Raw genomic sequence first — 19,891 nt, forward strand, 5'->3', positions numbered from 1 at the left:
TGTACCGGGCAGTATCTATGGAAAAGGTGATTTTGACAAAGAAGAGGTTATTGTGACGGTGGGTGGAGAAAACGGGATACTGTAACACAGTCCTATTGTCCTCTGCTGAAACAGCCATCAGCTATTTTGAGCCTGTAAACTGTAAACTTTAATTGATGGTGCATAGCTTCATAATGTGTAATTGCCTTTATGGGAGCCATTCCTTTGTGTGTCTGTCCGGAGATGAAACAGACTATTGTCTGTGTTTTGGACTTCCACCTCAATGTGGAGAAAGGTCATCCATGACTCTCTACATCCTTACAACCTTCTGTTTTTGTCTCCACTCCTGAAACAAAAAAAGATTGTAATGGTATTCCCCCTGTAGATGAAGGCTTGCTTTAGATATACCCTCTTCCAAATTATGATTTCAAAATTAAGGATTTAAGTAATGAATTCTGCTTGTGGACAGAGTGAGTCTGCCACCATAGCATGCAGGCTAAATTAAGCCCATCACAGCATGTCTGAGCTAGATCAAACAGTGGTTTGAAAGGAACCCCTCAGATCCACTGGTAGTTAACTAAGAAATGCAGCCTTGTGCATTCCATACGGGAGGGGAAGAGGGTCTTTTTGTTGTGGAGATAGGGGATCATTAAAGGATGATGTCTCTATAGTAAAAGAAGGTCTTTGTGTGTGAGGAGAGTCTCAATGTGGCCATTGTAAGAGAGATTGCTGGGGTCTGCTGTCAAAGTGTGGAGGCAGTATTATTCTGATTCTGTATCTGCTGTTTTGTTGCCACTGTGGGCATAAAGTGGCCATTTTGTTTCTTTTCTTTTAATAAGGGAGAGGGGAGGGTATTGAGGCATTTGCTATGGTATGGCTGTGTAGGTGGAGCACGTAGGCAGATACAAGAGAGAGAGAGAGAGAGAGAGAGACGTCATAACCAGCTACATGGAGCCTCTCTGCATGTCTAGTCAAAGTTCACTCATACATGCTAATTGAAAGGCCAGTAAAGGGCCTTTTCACCCATTTCGGTGAAGGCCCCACACTATTTGCAGTATGTGTCCGTATTTCATTACTAATCACTCTCAGTCACAAATGGTGAAAAGTTCAATGGAACATTTTAAATTATGCAAAAGCATTTCCAGCATTTCCAGTCATGCATTTAAACTTGGATGGTCTAAACAGTCACTGATTAACCCACATATATATTAAACGAACATTTGTGTGGCTCTCAACACGTTATGTTGTGTCTACAGTTTGGTCAAGGCTTCAAATTGTTTTGCTTCTGCTTCTGATGAGTAAGAAATGTGGTCGTTGCACAAGATCCGAAATGCAAACTTGGATGTTGCATGTGATTTTCATTTGAAACACCACATAAACATAAAAGTTCTCCAAAACGCCATTCTGTCTTAATAACGTATTCAGCTATCTCAGCTAGGGTCTCGACACCTCTGACATGTGGGTTGGGGAAACCTTTTTGTGTGACTGCTGTCTTTGATCATGGCATGTCCACACTGACCCCTGACGGTCTGTGTGTGTGTTTGTGCCATGTCGAGCACAGATCAGCCTGTGATGGTGGGTGGTTTTGTTGGTATGCAGACATCTAAAGACAAATTGTCCCTGTCAGTGGCTGGGAACAGCCCGTCTGATGAATAGGATTTTCATGGACATCCATTATGTCTGCATGTCCGTCATGAGTCATTCGAGCCACATCCAAAACATCCTCTCTGCACACCAGACCAATAACCACAGCAGTGCAGACAACACTAAAACAATCTTCCACACATAAACAAGTGTATTCACAAACCACAGTGTACACAAACACAGCCGGTCACACTAGAGGTCTGATCCGGCTGAATTTTTTTGTCCGAACCCGGCCCGTGTTCGACAGAGCAGTAACCGAACCTGGCCCGAGCCTGACACAGTTAAAATCTGGGTTTTTTTTCTCATACTAATGACACATGTACGTTTGTTTGTGTGGCTATAGGAAGGCATTCGGAAATGTCAACAGATGAGCGCATCAGTGCACACGGGGGAACGCGCACGTTAATAAGCTGTTTAATTTAAAATGTTCAATGTGTTAACCTTTCCTGCTTGCTTCGATTCCGACCGTGATCAGAAAACCAGGGCCGACATTATATAGGCTAACGTCGGGGTTAAAATCCCGTTTCTGGTGAGCAGATGAATGAACTTGGCTTTCAGTCTGGGGTTTATCTCGGACACCGCACACACTGTGTACAAAACTTAAACTTATTACACCAACTCTGCTCCGGTCGCATCTACACGTCTGCTTCCTCTTTCTCTATCTCTCTTCTGCCCACTTTACACACGAAATGAGCTCTCTTAAAGGAGCCGCAGCACCATTTTACAACAAATGCCTTATCGCGCTGATGTGACCGAGCCCGACCCGAACCCGACCATAATTTCTAAATATCTGTCCGAACACGGCCCGGCCCGTCGGGTACCGTCGGGACCCGTCGGGCTCGGGTCGGGTATCCATGCCTTGGGTCACACCTACGGTAAACACAATTTACCCCACACTGTGTCCCATTGAATGCACAAAGAGGAAAGCAAGCAACAATACATGGACATATATCTCTACTGTGTTTATGTAAATGAAGTGGACAGAAAAATGTATCAGTTTCTTGTATATGTGACATCTATACCGTGAGCTCCAATAGCCCAGCTCTAACCTTGTATGTTTTGTGTCTCACAGGGTGGGAAGAAGGACAGTGGCCCGTGTGGAGGAAGAGACTGCAGCGGAGGCTGTCAATGTTTCCCAGAGAAGGGTGCCAGGGTAAGTCCCATACTGTTACTACTGTTTCAACTTTGAAAACACCCTCTCTCTCTCTCTCTCTCTCTTTCTTAATCTCTGTGTTAATTAGCTCTACCCAACAAACAAGGCCATGATCACATATGATGCATTCTAAATGCCTCTGCAAATTGTAATTCCAATAACTTGGTTTCTGAAAGTGCAGCAGTGACAGTGCCTTCCTCCTAACTAGCTCATATTTTAGTGCCTTATAGCTTATACCTTATAGCTTCTCCCTGTTTCCCATTGCTATACACTGTATGTATATATGTTCAAAATGGACCCACATTCTCTTTTACAAATGATAAGGCTAGTGTTTTTCACTATGTCAACAAATCCCATGAAAAGAATGTTGCTGTAAGTGCAGCAAATGTTCATTAATTCACAGCTGACTATTTATTCATGTCTGAGCAATGTTTGCTAAAAACCAACAGTGCCGAGTGGACTAAGGAAATTATGCAGCCTTTTTTTCCAAAAATTAAACTAATTAAATTAGTTTAAATTAAACTACGTTTGTGACCCATTTTTTAAACATTTACATTTTCTGTTGAAACCAATGGGCTTGGGGCCACATACAGTGTGGTAAAGTCTATTTAGAGCAGAGGTTCTCAATCTTGTTTCAGTTAAGATTTGTTAGATTAGAAAGTAACCAATTATCTATTACAGATTTTGAGATGTTTCATATCATGATAATGAGGAATTTATCTGAAGACTTTTCACGGACCCCCTGCCAAGGACCCCTGAGGGTCCCCTTACCCCACTTTGAGAATCACTGATTTAGAGGGTTTGTTAACAGTAAGGAAAATATAGACTATATGAGAGCATCTGTCTTGCTTTTATTTATTTTATTTATACCTATTTTTACCTCAGATTAACTACCAACAAAGCTCATAGCAGCATCATGTGCAGTCATGGTCAAATGCCTTCTTGTAGGAAATTAAAGTATTACAGCAATGCAATGTAAATATGTAAGCTCATGTGAATGTATGAGTCTGTCATGGGCATTCAGCCATGGAAGACTGTGCTGCTGAAACTCATTAGTTAGAAATACTTATCACACTTCCGTACAGTTTAAGTGATGAAATTCACACCATTAACCCCTAAAAGAGGGGGTCACAGTGGAAGGAGTGTCTGGAGTGTGGGAGACCCATTAGGGAGAGGAATGAAAGAGAAGAAGAGAGAGGGACCGGGGTTTTGAATTTAAGAGACATAGACTAAACACGTTGAGATAACAAGCTTTGAATGAGTGATGGCGTTCTGCATGGCTAAAGGCTGCTTTATACTTCAGACACGTGCTGCCCAGATCATCAGATAACTTTCTGATCATTGGACTGGGGGTTCCACATCCGTAGTTTCAGAATCAGACAGACGATGCCTAATCTCCACAACAATTGGCCAGACATGTTTAGGAATAAAGGTTTTTAGGCATCTGTTCGACAAATTATTTATTATCAAGGATGAAACATGCTTTGAATATGGACATAGAGGTGAAGTGGTTTCTGACTAATCTTTACACAGGCTTGTAGAGGAGGTGACATAAATACCTCCAAAATCTGAGCTACACACTAAGCATGCCTGCAGTACTGTCCTGTGCCTGTTGGCGGAGCAGGGAAGAACATCTGAACAGAATTGAAGTAGGTTTAAAGAAATAAACAAAAAAAGCGGTCAGATAGATGTTGTTTATTAGATTTGTTCCTAAGGTCTGAACTGTGTTTCAGTATCCATATTTGTCATTTCCTGTCTGTTTGGTGAATACAACAGTGCCCCGTACTTAGCATAATAATGTTACATATGGACATATGCTACTTTATGTATGCCGACGCCTGATTGTTGCAATGTCTGCACATAGTGCCTGCTTGAGGACAGAACCAAATGCATCATATTTAAAGTCATCATTACTCATTAACTTGCTGTCAATAAGGCAACCATGGCAACCTGTTGTAAAAGCAATCCTGTCTTCTAGAAATTATGTTTATATACAACAAATTTTCATCAGCAAATACATTTTGAAGGAAACATATGACCAGATTACGTTTTCTGTTAACATGATTAGAAAATGACTGATTACTTATACTTAATTAATTATAATTAATTAACAGTTGCTAACATTTTGTTACTTAACACCTCATTAAAATGTTTACTGGCAACATATTTCATTAGTTTTCCGCCCAAATATTCAGTCTTGCCATACAATATCCGCTTCTTGTGACTACAGCATTGTTTATGGTTATGTTTAGGCACGCAGAACTTAAAATGTAAGGGAAAGATTGTAGTCTGATTTAAAAGCGAAAAGATCTGCAGTGACTTGAGAAAAGTGTTGAGGTCATTTGACTGAACATCATTATTCCTAACCAAAGTGCTTCTGTTGCCTATAACCCTAACCACAGACAGGACTCTGGATGCAGACCTGGATCTCTGGGATCACAGTCCTACGCCTTGTTCGCCTGTTTAGTAATAAATAAACTTCTATGAGACATGGTTGTGTATAAAAACTGTTGGACAGAGAATATGAGTGAAAATACTCGTAGTGTAAAAATAAGAGATCTACAGAACATCATATATATTTGTAAACCACAGTTTCAAAGAGAAACTTTCCAGAGCATAAACTAGCCAGTTTCCTTTGTGTCCCTTATCTTTACAGTAAAGGAACTATACACGCCTCAGTTCAGCAGTGTGATGTGTACTCAGGACTGTAATGGACTTTTATAAAACTCCCCATCTACCAGTAAAGAGCTGCTCCTGAGGGAGGCAATCTTAAAAAACAAAATACAGTGGTGAAGAAAGGAATGGTCTCACAACTGTACTTTGGCATGCACTGAGAATTTACCAGCCCAACTTTACAGTAGGTCTGACCTTTGACCCGCACACTCCCTGTGGGTACAGGAAACCCTGTAAGGAGAGGTAGGGAGAGGAAGTTCCACATTCCACATCTGACGGATGCAAAAGCCACCCGCCCCCCTCCTGCCCTTCCCTTACTGTTTTTCTGTATCAGCTGGATGCGAAGGAAAGATTTTCGATCATTCAGTGACAAAGTGATAATGGCAGTGCCAAGAGAGAATGAAGAGCTTTCAGTACACAGTCAGACATTGGCATTGTTTGCACTTATGTTTATGAAAACAAGAGGAAATAGAAGACATACTCTCTTCACGGGCCCAACGTCCTTCACACATCTGGTCTGCTTAAGATGAACTGTAAAAACATTTCTCACAGACACTGATTGGACACTTAAACCATTTATTACTGACAGATAAGATTCTGCTTTTCGAGGAACCAGACATTATAAATTCTCCTTTGTTTTGGTCTGTCACTTTTTGTTTCTGACTCATTGCGTGCATGTTTAAGTTGTAAATTTCCCAAGGCCTAAGGGTCTTGAGCCAACTAAACTTTTACCCTTACATGTGTGCATTACCCAACTGATGTACTTGTTTGTGAAAACAATGGAAACCAAGATGGATTTTCACAGATGTGTTAATCCCTCTGGTGTCTCTAGCTTTACGTCTATCTTTTTTCCGTCCAAATATTTCCCCTGACGAGAGTCATGGCGTTGAGCACTTCACTAAACTGGTCAAACTAATCCTTTACAGCTGTCTGGATTGGCTAAGACCTGACACAGCTGTGGCGATTAGGTGATGGTTGTTAATGGGTAAATGATGGCTATAGTCATGTCAACATCTTTGTGTGGCTAATCTACGTGCTAGTGAGATTCTTTTATTTGAGTATTATCATCACTGTGTCCAATAGGCCTATGTCACACTTCCTGCTTCCGGAACGTGGAGTAGGGAATCAGAACGTCCAGTCAACAGTCCCTTTCTCCATAAGGATTTAGATTATCAGCCATAATGTCTAAACCATCCGAGGTAGACTGACCACGAGCTACTTGGTTGTGAAACGAAAGTTTCTGCTCCTGTAGAAGCTAGAAGTCTGTATGAAATCAACCTTGTTTTAAGAAAAACATGTTTTATCCGCGATCTTATGGAGAAGAGATACACTACCCACAATCAAGCGTAACAGCAACGTCTCTGATTGGTCTAACTCGCTGTTACCATAGAAACTCATAGACTTCTACCATTGAAGTCTATGATAGTTTCTGTACACGGTCTTGTACCTTTTGCCTTTTTAGCCGTTTTCAAAATGTTTTTCTTTGAGAGTGTTCATTTGCAATCCAAACCAAATCGTCGTAGATGACTTTAGACAGGTTGCAGAGAGACTTGGTCCAGCAGTGTCTATCGGGCTCCGCCATTGTAAAAAGCTAACCGGAAGAGCTGTATCCCCACTCAAGAGACGTTCGTCCGGTCTTCAATTGTTGCGTGACATAGGCCTATTGTTGTTGTTTTTTTAACCTTTACGGAATATTTCAGCTTTTTTCCGCCCATTGTTGTGGTTTTCTGGCCCACAACTTTACTGTTTTGTTTCACTCTCTCATCGGTATGATTTTCATCCGCAGCAGGGAGCTGTTTTCTGCTAAAAAGGTCTACGGATCCATTGCTCAACACTTAACAGCAGGCAGCTAGCAACTATCTATATAGCTATAACTAGCTATTGATTGTAGTTGAGCATTAAGCAACTAAAGAGCTAGGTATTTCTCTCAGAAGTTGGTGGAGACCAATACAGAGCCTTAATGAGAGTCAATATTGGACTTTGATTAGGTGAATTGACACTTGACTTTAAATAAATACTAATTGCTCTACAGTCTGTTGAATGAGTGAATGGGCAATTGTTTAACATTGTCGCCATGACAACTTTAAAAGTTTAAATATGTCAATATTGTGTTTACAGCTTGTAGTGGCCAATCAATCAGTTAAGAACAAATTATTACAAAAATGCTTTTCTCTCGTTCAACATAAAAACATAATATATAAGCAAAGCTGAAAGAAAAGAGAAATGTATTATGTTTCTGTGGAAAGAGGGTCATATGAGTTACTTCATGAATGAATGCTGGTATTCCCATGCTTTTTGCATATAATGATAGAGAAATTGAGACGTTGAGCGTGAAGATGGAGATTAATCTGGACAGAGATGAGAGAGAGTGAAGTAATGAAACTGATTGTTTGACTGACCCTTCATAATAATCTCACAGCTGGCTGAAATCCCACCAAAAAGTATAAAAATCTGATTTTCATAAACAACTGCTCAAAGCTTCTGAACACTACCGTGTCAGCAAAATAAATAAGAGCTTAAACATGTTTAATAGAGGAACAATAGGAGAAAATGTAAACCAGGTTTTAAAAGGTTTCTGCTTTTTTTTTTTGGGGGGGGGGGAACAGAGATTTGGCAAGGTGACTCTTCAGCCTCACCACCCACTCCCCTGGCAGAGAGCGTATTGCAGGCAGGCAGAAAAAAATCAAGCTCCCCACAGCACTTCCAAAAGTCCTTATTGTCGTTTTGTATCATAAGTGGATTGTATTCCTTAGATCGGTCATAAAAAGGAAAAACAAGCAACCCCAAAATTGAGTAACAAGAACAATCGTAATCTCACAAAGAGTTGGCATCTCTACGGAGAAAGTGTGGTCAAATAAAGGGATACAATCCCAAGTCTTGTGTGCTACAGTAGGTGGTGTTGTAAAACAAAGCAGTTTACTTGGTCTCTAAAGCATGAAAAGCCAGAGCAGCATGAGAAACTGAGCATGAGGCACGCTGCGTCCTCACCAGAAAACATGTTTAGCAAATCAATGCTCTCTTTTGTGCTGGGAGTCTTTCCCTCTTCAGTTCTCAGAAACTGGGAGTGGTGCCGGGTTTTATAGAGGAAAAAGAAACTCTGACTTAGAGAACAGTAGCTACCATCTGCATGAGCTCACTGTCTCACCTCATCCTATGCAGTGGACATGGAGAGATAAAGAAACAACCAGAGGGAAACCGAGAGAGACAGATGACATGGCAGGGCAACCATTATAGACAATATGCAGATGGAGAGATGTTGTCCTTTCCACCATGGGAAAAGCCGCCACAGCTGATGTGGAACAGGAAATGACCCACATCTCGGGAAGCTGAGCACAATGACAGTCCACTGATCTTTTTTTAATATGGATGCTCTCTGTTTTTCTGGGAACAAGATCGTCTGTGTGTTTGTCTGCATCTATAAATGGCAAACATCTCCATGTTCCATGAAAACAAGTCCATACCTTCTGAATCCAGTTCCCATGACTGTCATCTACTTTCCTGTCTGCTCAGGATAACGGCACAGAGAGGAATGCCGTAGGTTTGGAAAAGATCAAAGACTCCTTTGAATATATTTTACCAAAGGGTGGAAGCCCTGTACTAGTGGTTTTCAGGTTCTGGCTTTGTTTGGAGGATCATAACCTCTAGGCCTTGAGGACATTTTACAAGGCCTCGGCATATAAAAGCTTTTCAAAGCAAATCATAAAACTCACAAATGCATGACATTCATGGTGAAGCAAAAATGTGTTTCTTAGTCATTGAAAGCATTTTTAACTTGGAGATGCATCTGTTTCACCTGACAGTAGTAGAGCCATTTTGGCCTGAAAACTGTCTCAATATGAACCATTGCAACGTGGTATCATGACTTCGCGAAAACATACACGCTGACTTTCTTAAGTCAAGTGACGTGTTATCTGTACGCATTTTGAGCTTTCCGCGTGTATGTCTACGCTGTATACAGCGGACGTAAACATACACGCCATGTGGTGTGTTATCGCAGTCTTAGAAGAAAGCTACGGTTGAGTTTAGGAAAAGAAAAATGGGGTTGGCTTTACACAAACAAGAGAGCAAGGAAACGCCACACACGGGACGCCATCCCTACTCTCCTGGGTGAAAGTCGTGTGTTTTACCCATCCACCACACCAACCAACCTCCCTATGCGGATTTTTGCCATTTCATACTACTCCCTGCGGTGTCAATTCACACGCAATCGCAAGGTAATGTAAGTCAATGGAGGCGTTGATAAACACGCTTAAAAGCGAGTATGCGTCTTTATAACACGCCAATAATGGCATACGAATTGGCGTGTCATACATACGCCACTTCATGAGTCTCACCATTTGGTGTATTAAATAAACTCTTTCTAACTCTTGAACTTAAATCAGGTTGAACTCTTCTGATTAGAGCTGCATTTCCATGATGCAATTAAACAGGATCCATCTCCGTTGATAAAAACTAATTGTCTGTCAGTATAGGAGGAGGGATAAGTTAGTGAACTGATTTACTGGCACTGCAGCATGCTGGTTTGTATTAGAGGCCTGTTGTAGCTTCACATATCAGCAGAAGACATGATGCATGATGTCAGTTTTCATTCTGGAAGCCCCTTAATCCAAACCTGCAATCAGGAGCCTCATCCATCCCTGTTGTCCCTCTCCCCTGACCTTGACCATGACAGGGCCTATTGGAAAAGAACTACCAACTGTGTAGCAATGATGAAGAAAGTGTGCATGTGTGTGTGTGAGTGGAAGGGAGGGGAGGGAAGCAACAACCTGCTGCTATCACTAAAACTCCTGGATGGAAGGATTTTCTTAAGATTGTTGGAAAGAGGAATTCAGTGGGCATCACAGGCTGGTTATTCTTGTGTGAAAATAAAGCTGTGGAGCAGTAGTAAATATATGGGGAGACGCTTAGACATACAGACAGTAACCAGCTGTTTGTGTATGTTAATACACAATGTATCAGGCAAACGCGGGAAAAGAAATTGCATTGCTAGCTATTGCTACTCGTTGAGGATTTTAAGGATATAAGCCACTGTGTGGACCTGTTAAAACTTAGTAAGGCTTGGAAGTCATGCTTAAAAGAAACACAAAATCTTAGCTAGCCTGTTAAATCTCCACACATTCCACATGTGGTTTGTGTGTTTTCCCCTACTCCTCCAAACTATGCTGTATGTATATTGGACACAGATCAATGAGTAAAGGAAAAAAAGGAATAATAACTAAAACAAAACTTGGCTTTGGCACAAGTACTTTAAACTAAATAAATAAAATGTCAATATTGACATATTATGACCTTTTGAAGTTTTTACAAACCGTTACCTATTAGTGCAACATTAACATTTATTTACAGCCAACTTTATTTTGCATATATTTTTGTATTTATTTATGTTAACTATTCTGCTTATATGTATGCTTAATAGTTTGTTTATTTTGCTCATACATACATACATATATATATATATATATATATATATATATATATATATATATATACACATACATACATACAAATCATTTAATTACACATACATGTATGTATACTGTATGTGACAAATGTGATAAATCTTCCCCTAAACCCTAACTTTGTTTGTCTGACATTTGGTTTGGGGAAAATAGCAACTTTTTAAATTGACAAGAGTTGTCTAGAAACAACATAGATGATAGTAGTGAAAATTAATAAAACAGTGAGTTATGCGAAGTAAAACCAAAACAATGAGCTGAAAGATGCTAAAACAATCCATAGAGCTGTGGATATCTGCAGTTTGATAATTTGCCGGTTCATCACTATCAATGACCCCTTTTACATTAAAAATAATCTTTACATCTATTGTTATTAGAAAAAAGATATAGATCGGTGTGTGTGTGTGTGTGTGTGTGCGTGTGCGTGCTTCTACAGAAAGACAAACCTCACTTAAAGGATAACAAACAGGAAGACAGACACATATACAGTGCAGCTTTCAGACACAAAAATCTTCCCCATAATGTATTAAATGAACATCAAAAGATCACATCATATTTCTCCAATGGACTCTTCTTTCGGCCTCTACAATCAAAATAAATTCTTCCTTTTTCTTTTTTTCCGTTTCTGTCAAAGCCAAGTTTGACCCGCCTTCCTGCACCTAGCTGTGGTCCAGCTTTAAGAGCCTATAAAAGTGGCTCACTCTCACGTTTTAAGATGATGGGTACTGTTTAAGGAACAAGAGGACTATTGTTATTGTGGACAAAGAAGCACGTCCTTTAAAAGACACACATGCACTATTACACACATATACACACAAACCTAGGGAAACACACATAAATGTTCATATACTTTTTCTAAAGATGAAGTAATTATAAAGTACTTCAGCGATGGAAGAGAGTAATGAATCCTTCCTCCCCCGAAAAGCAAGTGTTGAGTCATAGCTTAGCTACCATGACTATGCACTTCAGGCTGTCTGGATTTCTCCACATGTTGATGTGTGCATGGTACTGTAGTAAAAGCGAAACTCAATATCTAAAGAGTTCGGAGTGTTGTGTCTTTTTATTTAGGCTTTTCAAAACTAAAAACCCAAGAGAACAAGTATAAGGAATGGATTAAACTGTGTTTGTGTGCTCTAATGTAAACTGCTAACGTTAGCATGTCCAGCTTACTTAACAGTAATTAAAAGTAATTTACGTAACAGGATCTCCCTATTTTTCCAGGGTTCTATGTGTGAGCATGTGTGTCTCTTAATATAAACTAAAATTGTAAGTGATTTGTAAGGGCTATCTTCACAGTTCAAATTACAACACAAAGAAGGGAAATGTAGTTTGAATGGTAAAATTCTGTTCAGCTACTGTGGAGATATCAATGTCAAAAGTCAAGAAAACAGTCTTGACTGCAAATTTGAGGGCATAAGGTGTATAACATCAGTAGGCTATATGCTGTGGGTGATTTCAACATATTGACCCAGGGAAACATATATTGAACATTTGACCAAGGGGAAAAACATTGCTGAGATTTGAAATGTGTCCCTAATGTGTCATATAAAGAGGACATTGAGCTGGGGAATATAGGACCCTGGGAACATAGATACACTCCCAATTTAATGCAGTGTTACCTCCTAGGCCAAGAAGCATTTCATTAGCTAACTACATTTTGTGGGGTTACAGGTTACGTTAAACACTGTGTAGTATTTCCCCACTGGGTTACAAGTTACCGTTAGCGGCTCTGTCCTGCTCTTTATTGGATTTGGGGAAGTTAACACTCCAGCAACTCCAGCCAGTGTTACCTGAGATAGCAATATGTTCATCAAACACAGTAAGTCCTTAAACGAAAAGCCTTTTCTTGTTAAAAGTAAAACATACTGCATACATGCAGCTTTGGCGTCTGTCTTTTAGCATAATGTTAAGGATGAAGCCATCACATGCATAATTGAGACAACTATTAAAAAGTCAGACTGCATTTTCAACCGCCTAACTTTATTTTAATAAGCTAGTTGGTTAAAGCTGATCAAATTTGCTAGCGACAGTTATTTCAGCCGGCAAAATACGCAGTAAGAAAAGCTGCTTTTGTCTACCTTCGTCTGAAATCAAGGACCTATTGTTTCGACAATTACTAAGAATTTCAAGTTAACATTTGAATCTTTATAGGTGCTGTGCGAGAACGGAAAGATTGCGTATATAATTGTATATAATTTACGTGTGTATATAATTCTAACAATATATATCATTTTGATTGTCCTAATATATCCCAGACAACAAGAATTTCATTCAATGACTTTGATGTTGTCGTCATGACCTTATCCATCTTACAGCAATAAAAGAGTTAGTTTCACTTCGCTACTGACAGTACAGGCATCCAGTTTTTGAGTATTTGTGCAACCTTGTGTGTATTAAGGCGGTAAGACATTGGCCTTGTGTTGCCATCTGCCGACTGTTATCATCAGCCACAGCACATGCATGGAACGAGGACAAATGAGGGGAACAAAGATCAAGATGAGTAGAATAAACCTGAGATATTGTGTTTCATGTTGTGGCTGGGAGATTGTTGCCTCATGGGACTCTGAACTTAAACATAGTTTAGCCCTGATCACAGACAAATATGTCCTGTAACACACACACACACACACACACATTTCTGGAACTTTTTCCTCAATATTCTCTTGTGGACACCTTCTGTTTCAAACGCAATCCCTCTCTCTCTGCGACTCATTGGAAAACACATACAGACACACACCATGTATTCCACATCAATCAAATCTGACGGTTCTCACAATAGGAAAGTTGGGTAAAGGTGTTAATGCTGGAAGTCCTCTGGGATGTATGCATTTGCAGACAGCAGTCAGGAAACGTTAAGGTCAACAAAGAGAGTCCTCGGGGCTATAGGAAAAATGTGACCAGAGTTGTGGGTCACCACAGCAACGCAATGTGTTCCCCATCAGGACTTGTTGTGAAACCTACATCGGGGGGGGCGGCTGCAAAGGAAACAATTAGGTCTCCTCAAATTTCATATTTAATCCACTTTTCGGAGAAAAACATGTTTTCATGTGAATGTTTTCTCAGGAGCAGGGATTGGGTCTCTTATGACTTTTTTTCCATTGACAAGGTCAAGGTAAAACACTGCGCTCTACATCTTCCTGAAATTAGGAATATCAACTTGATGTAATGTACATGTAAACAAGATAGTCAACTGAGAAGACATTAATTCAGTCAATTAATCATATTCATACATTGACCTTTGCCCCGATTTCAAGGAATGTGCACTATAGCTAAAATGGCTGTGGGCGTTGCATCCCCGTGTGGGAAAATTACATTTTTTTCCAGGCTGGCAAAATTGGACTGTGGGCTGGGCCAGCTGGATGGGTCGGTGGGTGCAGAAAGAGACCTTGAGGATTACATGGCTTTCCCTGACACTAATGTGACTGGCTGCAGTCCATTTCAATCAGGGCCAAGATCACAGCTGGGTATTTGACTATAAATCTAATTATCCACACTTGGTTTTTCCCATTGCTGTGTTTTGTTTTATTAGTTTTAACCATTTGTTAAGCAATTTGTACTGCTGTTTTGAAAGGTGCAATATAGTTAAGTTGTGTACATAAAGCTATTTATGGCTGCAGTTAACAATTATTTTCATTATCAATGAATCTATTGATCGACATTTCTTCTAGCGCCACCATGATATTGACATTTCTGGTTTTGATTGAAATATCTCGACAACTATAGGATGAAACTTGGTTCACACATTCTTTCTCAAGATACATTTTAATTTTATATATATATATATATATATATATATATATATATATATATATATATCTGTCTCACACTTTATCAAAGCTCCTGTGGCCTCTCAAACTGTTACCCTCCATATATAAGTCAATATGCATACCTTTGTGCCCTTGGGTGCAAGGTACATCGTCAGAGAACAGCTTTGTTGAGGAAATTGAGTTTTCCTTTTATAAACAGAAGGTCACCTCACTCTGGGCGATCCACTGTATGGAAGCTGTAATGGCATTATAATCACAGTGATAAATGTAACAGTGGGATTATAGAGGCAACACACCCATGATGGACTTCATTACACGCAGACATAAACTCAGACACATGCAGACACACGATACAGGCACACAGGTGGTTGGTCTCTGAGGTGAGGGCCACACCTCATTGAGCCTGTGCGCCATTTCTCGCTCTTTCTCACACACACACACACACACACACACACACACATACATACATACATACATACACGTACACACAGGCTGCAGCTGTGTCCTGTTTAGACACACATGTGCTTGGACCACAGACTTGAGACATCTCATTCCTCTAACGTGAGGCAATAGCACAGGTGTCGGGCCCCAGAGACCCCTGGGATAGCTCAAGGTCCAAGCTGTTCTGTTCTCAGCCTGGGATCCCCCCTCGAGTCTTGATCTTCAACACACACCCTCCTTAGCACGCATGCAGACTCTCTCTCACACACACTTCAGTCCATCCACTGGTCATTAGCTGCCCGTTCTCCCTGGTCTGGATGCTGTCTGATTTCTGGCACATGCATGAGCACGTGCTCTGTGAAAGTGCATGCAGAAATTAGCTCAGAGTCTAAACACATTAATTCTAATATAAACTGGTCTCAACGCAGCCAAATCACTCTGTGCCGAATGGCTAAACAAAGATCAGCATTCCTCCATGAGAAACAACGCCAGTGACAAGAAACGACTGTTTGTCTGCATGTCGTCTGTTTTTATCCCTCTACTTCATCTCTTTCTCTCTCTTTGCACATAAGACATTTTAAGCGAATGAGTCAGAAGAACTTGTTGTAGATGATGAAGGTTCAAATTATGTTTTCACAAATCTGGCTGGAGGCTTGTCTCTACGGCAACAACTTTCTCACGGATAATTCTTCAATAGATATAATAGATAACTCTCACTGTTCCACCTGTAGCCTGCATGGCCTTGTTGCTTTTTATGTAACTCTCAGCGTATCATTTTATATCCACTCTGACCCACCACAGTCTTCAAGGATTTTCAGAAGTAGGACATTTTTTTCCAACTGGGGATTCAGAAACCTGACCTCCCTGACTTGAGCCAGGAGATCTAAACACACTCAAATAGATATCTAAACATCATCTACAGATGTTTATTTATTCTATTCCAGTCCTCCTGGGGGCATCTAGTTGAGGACCCTCTTTGTCCTCCAAGCATAGCCCCTGAAGCCTGTCCCCTAACCCCTGATCTCCCCCCACTCCTCCAGGGGAGCTGAGCCCCGTTCCCCCCCTTGTACATCATGTAGAAGAGGATGTGGATCTTCAGGAAATGAGTCCAAGAAAAAGTATCCAAGAAAAACGTGGGCTGGGTCGCAGAGCAGTGGGACCTAATCTAACCGAAGTGTCTGAGCCCGATTGTGGGAGTCAGAGAGAAAGGGCAGAAGTTTAGTTTCTTTTCGTTCTTCCTTTGTTTCCTTAATTTCATTCTTTTCTACTTTTCTTCATTTCTTCCCAAGGGGGTAAGCTTCTCCTCACAACACGTACCTCCTATGGCGCCATTTTGATGCTAACAAGCACTCACCCCCCGTTAGCATCCCATTGACTGCCATTCATTTTGACATCACTTTGACAGCGAATAACTTTACATCTGAAGCGTTTAAAGACTTTATTTGTCCATTGTTTATTTCTAAAGAAACACAACAATGTATAAAAGGCTCCATTACCTTGTATCTCACGTTATGGCTCTGTAGCAGGCGTTTTTGTAAAAATAGGCTAACGATTGTGTCATAACCATGGGACTTACTGTCGCATAGTAGAGGAATTACCGTATAGTACAGGAGAAGCTCGCAGACAGTTTTGACTTACATTAGCTGTTTAAGTTTAATTACTAATGTTAACTAGCATTTTAGTTAGCAATAATTAGCCTGTGCCTATGTTATCTCCTTACATATACCTACGCTCTCAGTCTCTGTAAGATTGAGATTTCTCTTGGCCCAGCTACCAGAAGACTTACAACTTTCAGACAGGTTGCTCACGTCACATTTACGTCGTCTCTCTCAGTTGGAGGCTGCGCAGTAACGCTCGGCGCTCACCGGAAAAGTGCTTCTAACAGCCTTCACTGATCTCTGTCCAGAGCAACAGGATCTGTTGGTCCATTATATATACAGTCTATGTTTCTTCCTCTTTTCTCTTCCTTGATCCATCATTCCTTCTTTCCTTCCTTTTTTCTTTTCTTTCTTAAATCATACATTAACACGTCCCCTTCTTGTTGCTTTTTTTTCCACCACCTTTCCTTCCTTCATTTGTTCTTTTCAACTTTACATCCTTCATTTTTTTCCTTCGTTCTTCCCTCATCATCTTGATCAACTCTTTCTGCTATTTCCTCTGTAGCATGCAGAAAGCAGATCAGTTCAGAACTGCTGCTCGTGTCCAGTGAATAAAGACGTCAGTATGCTTCAAACATAGTGCTTGTTGGGTGGATGAAACCACCTCTCTTCACTCTTTTTCTTGACATTATTCAGGTAAGCTGTACATTCAACAGATTGTGTAGCTTTCCTGATGTCACGATTCGATTCAAAATGATTCACAGTATGTAAATGTAGTTACTTTTCCCGTGTGTGTGTGTGTGTGTGTGTGTGTGTGTGTGTGTGTGTATGTGAATGTGTGTGTGTGTGTATATATATATATATATATATATATATATATATATATATATATATATATATATACTATATATATATACACACATTCCTTAGTACATGCATGTGGATTTTTTATTTAGTTTATTTAGTATCTTTTATTGTCCATATTATTCATGTGGATTTGTTTGTTATTTGTTATTTTAACATCCTGTTATGATGTATGTGTATGTTGTGTGTGATGTCTGTAAGCTACTGGGACCTTGAATTTCCCCCTTGGGGATCAATAAAGTATCTATCTTGAATCTTCAGTCTCTATGACAGTGGCCTTTTCCCACCCTAAAACTCTGGCGTGTTGGGATGACATGTCATCCAAACTACTTAGCTTCAAGCATACCTTAATCTTAATTTATCCACCTTCCTCAGCATCACATACTGTAAACCCTCAGCAGGCAGCTCACAGATACACTCACCATGATTTTACAGTTTACATTAGTGAGTGTTGTGTGAATACAAGTGCATCCACTCTGGTCTGTAGATGTTTATGTGGAAGTATGTGGCTGTCAGTGTCCTGTCCCACAGTGATGACATCAGAGGATAATGTTCACACTGCATAGTATCAGCCTCCCCTCACCACCACCCCATTCTGTTTAGATTTCACTGTTATTTCTGAGGAGATACAGTGTATATACAAGCACTTGGAGAACAAGTATTAGCATTGTTTGCAACAGAGTAAATATAGAATTGAATATCCAAAATGCTTGTTCTTACTTGCTACTTGCTTACTTACTTGTTTCTAGTTGTTCTAGTTAATGCCACTATGTTCATGGTATCCATTGTTTCTGTGACTTATCATCTTTGTCATTAGATTCATGTTTTAATCACTAGCTCTTTCCATTTCTTGTTTAAAAAAAAATCACAAAATGTCCCACTTTTTCCAGGCAGACAGATGGAATAACAGAGGGAGCTTCCGGACAGTTATTTATTGATTTATTTTATTCCTCTCTGAGGTCAGAGGTTTGTGCACTGGGCTGCGTGTTCCCATCCAGTTCTTAGCGGGTCGTTCCCAAACCGTCCACCCCAGGGGACAGTTTGGGTCCTGATGAAATTTATGGTGTCAGATGGGGGAACTTTAAATAGATCTGTGATTTAGGAATGAGAAATGCAAACACAACCACGTACACACAGGAAGAGGACACAGAGAGGTTAAGGGTACTGCATTTAATATAGTGTGAGCAGGAAGGATTTTCTCAGAGATTTCTTAATATGTACTGTAGGTCAGACATCATGAAGGCATTTGCAAGTTTACAGAAGTAATGCAGTGGAAATGTAAATATGTCAACTCAGATATCCAACTAGTAAGAAATTGTTCACACTTCCAGACATAAGCATTAGTTATAGAAAATAAAGTGTTTTAGGCAGAGGAAAAAAAATTTTTTATAGTCAGGTCCATAAATATTGGGACATCGACACAATTCTAATCTTTTTGGCTCTATACACCATCACAATGGAGTTGAAATGAAATGAACAAGATGTGCTTTAACTGCAGACTTTCAGCTTTAATTTGAGGGCATTTACATCCAAATCAGGTGAACGGTGTAGGAATTACAACAGTTTGTATATGTGCCTCCCACTTTTTAAGGGACCAAAAGTAATGGGACAGATTAACAATCATAAATCAAACTTTCACTTTTTAATACTTGGTTGCAAATCCTTTGCATTCAATTACAGCCTGAAGTTTGGAACGCATAGACATCACCAGACGCTGGGTTTCATCCCTGGTGATGCTCTGCCAGGCCTCTACTGCAACTGTCTTCAGTTCCTGCTTGTTCTTAGGGCATTTTCCCTTCAGTTTTGTCTTCAGCAAGTGAAATGCATGCTCAATCGGATTCAGGTCAGGTGATTGACTTGGCCATTGCATAACATTCCACTTCTTTCCCTTAAAAAACTCTTTGGTTGCTTTCGCAGTATGCTTCGGGTCATTGTCCATCTGCACTGTGAAGCGCCGTCCAATGAGTTCTGAAGCGTTTGGCTGAATATGAGCATATAATATTGCCCGAAACACTTCAGAATTCATCCTGCTGCTTTTGTCAGCAGTCACATCATCAATAAATACAAGAGAACCAGTTCCATTGGCAGCCATACATGCCCACGCCATGACACTACACCACCATACTTCACTGATGAGGTGGTATGCTTTGGATCATGAGCAGTTCCTTTCCTTCTCCATACTCTTCTCTTCCCATCACTCTGGTACAAGTTGATCTTTGTCTCATCTGTCCATAGGATGTTGTTCCAGAAATGTGAAGGCTTTTTTAGATGTTGTTTGGCAAACTCTAATCTGGCCTTCCTGTTTTTGAGGCTCAC

At 40.2% G+C, this 19,891-nt stretch overlaps 1 protein-coding gene across 1 annotated transcript in view; it reads left to right on the plus strand.

Moving 5' to 3' along the window:
- col4a2 (collagen, type IV, alpha 2) overlaps positions 1 to 19,891 on the plus strand; it is a 77,058-nt gene that overhangs the window by 20,669 nt on the left and 36,498 nt on the right. Inside the window, exon 4 of the mRNA XM_078262095.1 lies at positions 2,696 to 2,776. Coding sequence (XP_078118221.1) covers positions 2,696 to 2,776 — 81 coding nt within the window. The remainder of the gene's footprint in view (positions 1 to 2,695; positions 2,777 to 19,891) is intronic.

The sequence above is a fragment of the Sander vitreus genome, chromosome 11, assembly GCF_031162955.1.
Source record: "Sander vitreus isolate 19-12246 chromosome 11, sanVit1, whole genome shotgun sequence".
Lineage (NCBI taxonomy): Eukaryota > Metazoa > Chordata > Actinopteri > Perciformes > Percidae > Sander > Sander vitreus.